At 45.3% G+C, this 10,186-nt stretch overlaps 1 protein-coding gene across 1 annotated transcript; it reads right to left on the minus strand.

Moving 5' to 3' along the window:
• Positions 1-6,252: 6,252 nt before the first annotated feature.
• Positions 6,253-8,983, minus strand: LOC133915893 (uncharacterized). The gene is made up of 4 exons (XM_062359278.1): positions 8,821-8,983; positions 8,460-8,530; positions 6,905-6,994; positions 6,253-6,536 (listed from the first exon to the last, which is right to left on the minus strand). The coding sequence occupies exons 1-4, from the start codon at positions 8,912-8,914 to the stop codon at positions 6,516-6,518; spliced, it is 276 nt and encodes a 91-aa protein (XP_062215262.1). The 5' UTR covers positions 8,915-8,983; the 3' UTR covers positions 6,253-6,515.
• Positions 8,984-10,186: the final 1,203 nt, after the last annotated feature.

The raw sequence follows: 10,186 nt of genomic DNA on the forward strand, positions 1-10,186 counted from the left end.
GAAAAGCAATACCTTCGCTCGCGTGAAAACGCATGGTTGGGGCCAGTGGGGCCCCAACATGAGTCGAATGCGATGGAGGTGCTCGAAGACCATCTGCGTCGCCGTCGTGTTCTATTACTTGCGAAGAAGGGCCGCGGCGATAGCAAAGTTGCGGCCGGTGCAGGAGGGGCTTGTCGTCTTGAGGCTCAACCTTCGGCTCAAGGAGCATAGTCGGACCTTCGACGTCTCCCCTCGCGGTACGGCGCAAGTCGCGCTCAGCTTGGCGATTAACTAGCGTCGAAGGGCTAAGAGATTTCCAAAACGCCTTCGTCCTAGCATTCATAGCATCATACACTCTACACTTCGCATGCCAATACCGCTCCAGCTCGACATCGGCATGATGGCAGTGAAAAGATTCCTAGCAAGACCAAGACACATAAAAATTATCCCTCATTATGGTCAGGGGGACAGCCTCTTCGGCTAACTGTGCAGTGTCCGAAGGGAGGACCTACGCAGGGAGAGCAACAAGTCAAAAACACTTCGAAACAAATGTAAAATATATTACATCACCAATGTGCATTACATTGCCCGATCACAAAAGCAAAACTAAAAATGAAACGATGCTTCGCACTAAATCATCCCACCTTTCCAGTATCTTCAACCGTCACAGTTGTTGCTTTAGACGAGGGATCATCCCTCGCCTTGGCCTGCAAAAAGAGATTTCATTACCAAAAAAAATATTTATGTGCTACGACCAGATAAGAGAACAAGTAATATAAATCAGTGTACCTGCTACCGGTTCATCTCCGCTTCTCGAAGAGCGAGCTCGCAACCGTGCTTGCACCAGTAGTTGGTGGTAAATGATTGAGCGGTGCTCTTCGATGCCCTCGTAACGGCCGAAGTTGACAAGTCTATCGGATACTAGAAGGTAGGTTTCTGAAGAGCAGTATGATGGTCACAGCCCGTCATCTCAATCGATTGCACGAGAGTTTGGGTAGCGACCATCGCGCAGAAGTCGCCGTAAAGCTGAGCAGCAAGTAGAAGGCTTCCACTGATTTCATTGATCCAACCTATAAGTCCTCCCAGCCCGACAAGATCAATTATTGGGAGAGTTGCCGAGGCACCAAAACCTCCGAAGGTATGGCTGATGGCTTCACATGCGGCAACTTCCTTCAGCTCGAGCTCCCCAATAGAGAAAGCCTTCGCCTCACTCAATTCAACTTGTAGCTGCTGCGCCTTAGCTTTCTCTGATGCACAAAGCGCCTGCAGGTTGCACACTTGCGCCTCGGAAGATCGCAGGTTTTGGCGCAGGCAGTTCACTTCATCTTCAGCAACTTGCTTCTCCGAGCGAAGGGTGTTGAGTTCCTTTTCAAGTTGTTCCAGGCGAGATTCAACACCCCTCGCTCGACGCGATAACTCACGCTTCTGGCCTTCGGCTGTTTCGGGCGCTTTTGCAACATATCAATTTGTGCATGTGCGCTCCGAGCATGGGCTTCGGATTTCTCAGCTTGCTTGCGCTGAGCCCGCGATAAAAGCAAAGCCTAGAATGTTGCACACATGTGAGAAAAATACTAAGTACAATAATATCAGAAAATACCGGTATACCTTCGCGATTGCCACGTCAGAAGCGTCGAGGAGCTCGTTGGCATGTTTCTAGCCGAGCAGGATTTCAAGCTCGGGGAGGACGAAGGTGCTGAAAATCTTCTTCGCGTCATCAACCTCCCGGCGCTTGGTTTGAAAGAGGCAGGCTTGAACGCCTCAGACGCTGTGGCCTTCGCGTCAAGCAGCCCGCCAAGGCCCATCAATCCCTTTCCGCCGCGGCGACGCGCGCTCGGTGTTGATGCCTCAGTCCCAGAAGAGGAACTAGAGGGCAAAGAGGGTGAAGAATATGCTACCACTTCAACATTATCGGTCCCCTCAACTTCGGTTTCTCGAGTGGTAGCCTCAGGGACTGTTCCCGTCTCTGTCACCTCCTCTTCATCACTTAGGATTAGTGTTGGAAGGTCCACGCACGAACAGAACAATGACTTCGAAGTCCGGCCCTCCTGGGTGCCTTCGGGAGTTTCCTGCCTGGGCACATCACGCGACGCGGCGGAACCCTCTGGAGACGTTTCTGCATGGGCAACTTCGGGGGCAGCTTCGCGTGGCCTCTTCCAGAGGGCAAGAGCCTTCTTCGTGTGACCTCCCTCGGTGAATGCTCAGGATGTTTACTTTTCGTTGAAGGAGCACCGGCAGCCTCTTCGCCTACATCCGCTGCCAGAGACCCTTCCCTACCACCTTGCAGGACGGTGGAGGCCTTTGGCCTTTCAAGATAAGAAAGGCCTCGGTATTCAAAGACTCGATTCAATCTTCGAATGAGGCCTTGTTTGGCGCACAACTGTGCTTCGCCCGGTGTAAACTTACCAACAAGCATCATGGCTCTGGCATCCACTTCGGCCACAAACAAATCTAGAAAATATCAAAACCATTAAGCAGATAAGGCCGAAGACATAAAATATATATGAATGTTCTACGGGCAAATACTTGCGAAGCCGTGCAAAGGAGGGTGGGGCCGGCAAAGCCCCTCGGGCCCTTTTCCCCCAAATTCTGAGATAGTCCAATCCCGGCTGAGGGGCCAAACCCCAGCAGCTATGAACTCCTCCACCAGGTCGCGAGTAGAAAGATATTTTGCACACCTAGTGAAGGCCTCGAGGGCTGTCTGTTGTGACGATTTCAATCGCACTCTGGCGCGCGGTTTCCCTTAACCTCTTCGCATTTCGATAGGAGAAATTCTTCGGCGTCCACCTTGTGGTAGAACCACCATTGAGTCCAGTCACTGGGCCATTTATTCTTGCACATGATGAAGGGCATAGTTAGCCTAGCGCGGTACGCGAAATTCAAGCAGCCGTAGTGAGCCTCACTCTGAACTCCGCGACTGAAAACCAGTTTGGGTTGATGATGAAGCCGATGCGCGGCAGCGAAGGCCCTAGCAGATGCCTTCACACCTTCCGAACGAGCAGCCCAGGCAAAGAGCCCCATCCTCACTATTGCGTTGGGCGTCAGTTGGTGGAGATAGACTTCGAATAATTTCAGTACTTTAATGACCATTTCATCGCATGGTAAGTGAAGACCTGCTCGGAAGTAATGGACAAACACAACGCTTCATCATCGGCAGGTTCCAGTGTCTCCTGTCGACCGGGAAGCCGAACTTTCGAAACATCACTAATTAACCCTTCCTTCATAAGGCTCGCCAGCACTTCGCTATCCATCTTGGACTGCCCAATCAATTGCGTCTTCGGGCGAGAGGATCGGAGCTTCGACGCCATTTGGCTCAAAGGGTGACTCGAACAACAAACTACACGAAGAGCTAAAAACCGGGGCTTTCTCCGAAAGGCTCGAGAAAACTCAGGAGGCTTCGTATGAGAGCGACAGCTTCAACAAAGGTATGGTAAAAAATACTGACAGCGGCATGATATTTATAGTGTAGGGCGATGGCGGTTAGAACTGCCCACGTCGAAAATTGAACTGGCGGGAAAAACTATGCTTCGGTGTACATCAAGAGCATTAAATGCTGGCAGTTACTAAGGAACCTTTTGGCAGTTACCAAGGAGCTGTCTGGTAATCTATGATAAGAAATAATAATAATAATAATAATCTTCAACTACATGCATTTGCTACAGTAGACTTCGACAGGATGAAGGCGACGCGTTGAGACATCTTGCAGACTACAGGTTCGGCCTATCGAAGATAAACCTTACCAGTAGGGGGCTACTGTTGGGGATGATCTCCCTCCCCCCTCTTCGAAGGGTACCACGAAGTCTACTGGAAATATTGCATGCCTACCATTGCGGCTTTGTTTCAGGGACTTCATCTGAAAGCAGCGAAGATCACGAAGCGCCGTTGGTCGAAGGGTGTAGGCGCGCCCGCACCTTTGATCTCCCATACTGGCGGAGACGAGGGCGACCTTCGGCCGACAGGCGAAGTCCATGCCCGCGGTCCTGAGCGATCGCAGCGGGCGAAGATACGAGCCAACCTTCGCTCGAGGGACGAAGGCTATCTGACGGACATCCGAGTGGAGAAGGCTTTGATACATCTTCGGAGGCAGAAATCGCTGCGGGATAGTGGGTCCGTTTTCAGTCGTTCGGGGTAGGGCTGTAATTATGTAATTGTGCTCATTTGTACCATAATGCCCCCGGATATTCCAAGAATGTAGCAGATGAGGGGGTAGGATTTGTAAACCGCACCTGTGGTGGTCGGGTACAGGCTATAAATAGGGCCACACTGTATCCGAAAGGGGATCAAAAAGACTGTTCCACCTCTAACACGTGTCACTCTAAGGGCCTTTCGATATCCCCGTATTCGAAGACCCGCCTTGTCTGGGATTTTGGTCCCAACAGACGCCATGTTGTGCCACCTTATTGTAGATCAAGAAGTAGTCTTAGCATAGTTGTATTTATGCAACTCCTTTCAATCGTCTTCACTCATTTTCCAAGTTTGTTTGGTCATAAAAATGAGGATTGGATCATAGTCAAGGCAGCGATTTTGTAGACGACCTATCTGTGATCAGGGCTCGATGGCAGAGACAACCCCGATGTAGGGAAGCGCTCTCACAACAGAGCATGGTATAATCACAAAGCGTAAGGTGTTATTACATGATTTAATCCCTTAATAGAGGTACACGATGATAACCCCGTGTAGCTGATTGCTCTCGTTTAAAAGGGACATAAGAGGCCCTAAGACAAGGGATTATTAGGATGTACTGCCCAAGTGATAAAGCATATGTCTCACTACAAATTATTATTTACTGTTTATTTTCTTCTGCAGATGAATTCGTGACTATGTGCACCATTAGCTATATATTACTGTTGTGCCCTCTGTCTTATCTTTTATTATTGTTACAAGTCTACGTGATCATTTACTTCTTGCAATTTAGTGTTAATTATTCTTTAAGTTTTTCATTACTTTAATTCTTGGTTTACTCTTTAATCATCCCCATATTACAACATTGGCAGGAAACATTTTGCAAGTCAGATTCGGTAGACCTTCAGCCATTCTCGAGGAATTGATAATAAACATGGGGTCATTTTAGCGGAAAAAGTTCCAAGCTCTTTCTGATGACATTAGAGGGGCAGTCATAGCATAAGGCAACACTTCACAGTTCCGTTGAAATGAACGGTCTAGGAGTTTGATAGGACCAATTAGAAAAGTGCATCCGAGATTTCCCCATCTAAGAAAGGTTTACATAGCCCATCGTTCATATCTTGTGTTACCTGAGCCTGCAACATATCCCCCAGATTTTCTGGAGCCACCGAATCATCCTTCGTATACAAATTGTGAAAAAACGAAGTAGCCATAGCCTCGATCTCATCTTTATTTTCTATAAACTGGCTGTCTTCCCTTTTAATCTTTTGGTTTATTCTTCTTCGACCCCCACGCCGCTTTGCGCTGAAAAAATTAACTTTGTACTCCGGTCCCCCTCACGAAGCCATGAAATCCCTGACCACGTCATCTCACGGAGCCAATTCATCTGCTGGATCCTCAGACATGAGATCAACAACCTTGTACGGATTTCGCGGCCTTGACCAGGAACTTGTTGTCGCGCCTTGTGTCTGTGATAGGCGTCCGACAAGTTGGAGGAAACTTCGGCATGGACACGATGAGTAGTGGTCGGTCAAGTTAGCGGTTGGAAAAACGCTTACTGAGGAATAATCAGTCAGTCCCGATGGATACCTTTCCCAACTCCGAAATCCGAGAAAGCTTCAGGATATCCTTTTCGGTCAAGTTCATTCGATCGGACAGCCATCCCACTCAGAAATTCACAAAAATCCTAAAAATCTGCATGCTTTGCTCAAGTTCATTCGGTCCAATTGATTGTCGAGAACTATCTCCTTGGTGTCTACCCCTAGTTCACGCTAATTTTGAGGATGCACTTTGCCAATTTATTATGGTTCTTCGTTTTTCCAACATGGTCCTTTGTGCTCATTGTTACAGCACTTGCTTTAGTTATAATATAGAGATTTGTACTGCAGTCGCGCCAAATAATTATACACTTAATTATCTCCAAAACCCTTACCATAATAAAATTGGCAACAATGGCAGTTATGGAGGCATGTAAATACTTCGAACCACTCTTTCCACCTACGAGAAACCCACATTCCAAGTTCAAAATGAATCCGTGCACAATAATCAATCAAATAAGTTTTGGTAAATTCAACTCAATAGAAAGCATTCTAGCAAACTGGCAATGAAGCATGGTGGCCAAAGTAACTTGCAAGTATAATGGGACAATGTAGATGACATAATTTTAAAACATCAATTAATCAATCAAGAACAAAGGTACAAGGTTTGCAGTGTTCACAAACATGAAGTTCCACACTGCTGCAAGATTATTCATGGTGGCTGATAGTGTAGCTCCTCGAAATCTTGCCTATATTACAACATCAAAATCTCTAGTTGCCACAGTTATCGTCAACAGCATCAAAAACACATTGTAACACTTCTTTTTATTTCACATAGTTGCATGGCCACAGAAATAGGTAGAACTTCGGTGCAGCCTACTATGCCTGTGCTGGCACTGCCTGTAACAGAGTGTAGATTTTTGTAACAGTATTAGATTTAAAAAATATTAAATCTCAATATATCAAACACAAAATAGCAAGCGATTGTTAATCAGTCATCATGTGTAGAACAAAACTTAACCAAAAAAACCTAGAACACGCCACCTAACTCATTAGTTGTGGATAATAGGCAAATGGCATACAGATTAAATAAACAGCATAATTTTCATAGCACAGGTGGCTACAGTTTGGTTTCAGCTAAATATGTCTGCTTTCAGTGCATTTGTCACTTATCTAGTAATCAACTAATCATAAAGACAGGTACTATTAAACTCCTATATACAGTATAGTTCAAGTCTTGGTATAAATGATTAAATGTTAAAAAGTACCTCGCCCTTGTTTTCCTTCTTCCCACCAGCAAAAAACGTGAACCCACCATAAATTAAACCACCCCACATAGATAAGCTGGCTAGCACAAACTACATGAGTAAAACATAGTCAATAAAAATTTCCTCCACGGACCAAGTTATTAGTTATTACAAAAGAGCATGAACAACAACACAAAGCAAGCAAGTAACCAAAACTAATTTCAACAGCCATACGTAATCAGTAAGAAAAAATTATTAAACTGGAACTTGTGTCCATGTGGAAATAGCTAAGCAGAGCAAAGTAAAACTATGATTGATGAAAAAACACAATCAAAAGCAGATCTTGCAAAATATAACAACACATAGAAAACTCAATCAAAACAAAGTCTCATAAATAAAAACCACAACACATGGTAGGACACAAACTCAACTGCACAGATACAATACTTAACAATGGCTGAAGAGATAGGATGAAGTTCCTCAAAAAGTACACTGAAGAACTTTTTCTCAAAGAAAACAGAATCTAGAAAAATACACAAAAGGTCCAGTTTCATATTAGAATTTTATTTTCAAGATAGATGAAGTACCCATCAAAGGTTTTAGCCAGCCTTTGTTTACCTGACTTGTCAACTGTAAGCAATATTTCAAAAATTAGTAGGTACTAGCTTGCCCAAGCACCTAGCCCTCAACATAGATTCAGTGGCTGCTGAGGCCGACTTGACCTCACACATCGGCCACCTATCCTCATTGATTAGGCCCTAATCTGTGGCCGGGCATCACCTAGCACCCAGACCAATCTTTGAAGCACTGCCTGTAAATATAGTCTAGAGGCATGCAGGTTAGGTAATTGGCTAATTGCAGCCAACTAGAGGTTCTTTTCTTAAGACGAAGTACTTTACATGAAGCATGACACCTTAAAGGGGGATCAAGTTATTTCAGGATGAAATTCGATGATATAATCAAAATCTGTGACACAAGCTCAAGTACAAAGGCAGCAGTGAGTTAAACTCCAGTATTGCAATTGCAAATTATGTATTTTAGCTAAAGAACATGTATCGGGTGCCAGTCACTTCTAAAAATGTGGTTAAAAAATGCAAATGGGAGCAGACCTTAAAAACAGCATACCAATATGGTCTTATGTCAACTCAAATTAATATTACAAGTAAGCCTTGATTTCATTCAATAGGCATGTTGATTCCAGTGATGACAGAGATGAGGAACAGATGTAGGTAAACCTGTAATCTGACTACCTGACCAAAAAGAATGGTACTGGCGACAAGCTACCAACTTATCCATCAATAAGATACTATACTGTTCCTCTTAAGCACCGAAAGGAATTCATGAGTTGAATGCTCAAGAAAACTGTACTGGTTCAGAATGATATATACTTCTCTGTGTTGTTGGAATGCAGACCATTTGAGCAAACCAGAAAAAAATATCAGACAGAAGACATGATTTATGCTACGTTATGCAAGTTAATGTAAGTTTCGAAATAATTTGCGCCAGAAAAGCATCAAGAACTCAATATCGTTAGCTGCAATTAATTAAAACAAAAGAAACGTGCAGGGTAACTCACGTGCTCTTCCTTCCATTTGCTCGGGCTCATCGGATCTTCCCACAAGTTCACCTTCGCAGGACCATGGGGATCTAGCAAGCAGACATGACGAAACAATGAACAAGTCAGCAAACGCAACGTCATGCTGCCCTCCAAAACAACAACCGCTGATTCCTCGCAAAAAGTTTCATATGTACGACCAATCCGACCGCATCGGGCCTAGGCTACCTATCTCCCACCATGAGAAAAAGATCTCCAAACCAAATCTCGCCAAGAACCAGGCGAGACAAATCCAGGAACGGGCTCAATCAACGAGCCGATCCAAACATCCGGCGCATACGATTCATGGATCTGGGAGGGGGAAAGGACAAGGTGTGCGTACCTGCGCCACCGGCGAGGCGGCGGCGAGAGATGAGGCGGGCGAGGGGGGGCGCGGAGGAGGAGGAGGCCGCCGCCGCAACGAGACGAGACGCCATCTATTCGATTCGTTTAGGTGGGTGGGTTGCGTCGCTTCGCCTCCTAAGCGATGGAGGGTCGAGGCTGTTCTAAGCTTCTAGGGTCCCGGATTTTATGTGGGCTGGGCCAAGGGTGGGTCGAAAAGGGTCCGTTATGCATTCTCGTTCGAGTATTTTCCCTTTTATTTTTCAACATAAATTTGAGCTCAGTCGGATCGAGCACCCTGCTGCTAACCGTATTTGAGACTTGAAGAAAAAGATTAAAGAACTCAACTGATCACACCCGACTCGGAGTAGAGTTAAAAACCTTTTGAAATTTGAAATGACAGGTATATGTACATTTAATGTGGGTAGAAGGACGTGCAGAGATTTACACGTCGTCGTCATACCTCTTTTCATGGTGCTCGAAGTATTGTAAAGATAGGAGTGGTTGAAAAGATGGTAAATTTTTTATTATTTACCCATATGAAATAGACTTGTAGTGTCCATTTCTCGCCATTTTCACCAGTCTTCCTGCACAAGCCCCTCGGTTTTCTCTGCCCTAGCACGCACCACTGCCAAAAGAAATTCAAATCCATGGATCCTAGTTCTTCTCCGAAGATCTTGACTCCCTCTCTGTAAGAGAAGCGGTCAGATGCAGAAGCCGCTGATGCCTTGCCCGATCAGTACGACGACGCGCGATTCATGATCGAGGCCTGGACACCCTCGGTGATGCAAGAGTCACAACTGGTCGGAACTTCAAGTAGAAGGAATGGTGCCGCCACACAGTGTGGTTGAATGGAGGATGGCATCTAGTGAGAAATTCCCTTCCTGAAAAATCGAGCACGAGTTTGTAGTTTCCTAATCGTTCTTCCGTTGCAGATTCAACATCCCTCCTTCCAAATTTCTTTTTAATGTGCTCGATCGGTATCAAATTGAGCTTCACAACCTGAACCCCAACACTGTCACCACTACTACAAAAGATATTTTCTGAGATACCTAGGTTTCATTTTTACAAGCGATTCGTAGGACCAAGCACCTAAGAAAGTGGCTGCGGCCCCGTGCGGCTGTGTACTGTCTATGAAAACTAATTTTCATAGGCGGTTCTTTATGTGAACCGCTTGTGATAATATCTCTATTTTTCTAAGCAGTTTATATAAGGAACCACCTGTGGAAATGTTTCATTTTCACAAGCGGTTCCTTATATGAACTGCCTGAAAAAATGAAGATATTTTCACAGGCGGTTCACATAAGAAACCGCCTATGAAAATTAGTTTTCACAGGTGATTTTTTATGTGAACCGCCTGCAGAAAT

The sequence above is a fragment of the Phragmites australis genome, chromosome 4, assembly GCF_958298935.1.
Source record: "Phragmites australis chromosome 4, lpPhrAust1.1, whole genome shotgun sequence".
Lineage (NCBI taxonomy): Eukaryota > Viridiplantae > Streptophyta > Magnoliopsida > Poales > Poaceae > Phragmites > Phragmites australis.

Bases quoted from the DNA above. Each gene is read 5' to 3' on its own strand.
- LOC133915893 (XM_062359278.1), bottom strand. From the start codon at position 8,914: ATGGCGTCTCGTCTCGTTGCGGCGGCGGCCTCCTCCTCCTCCGCGCCC. The intron at 6,995-8,459 runs GTGAGTTACCCT...TTACTCATGTAG, and splicing joins GCAAATGGAAGGAAGAGCAC to TTTGTGCTAGCCAGCTTATC. The intron at 6,537-6,904 runs GTACTTTTTAAC...ACTCTGTTACAG, and splicing joins AGAAGGAAAACAAGGGCGAG to GCAGTGCCAGCACAGGCATA.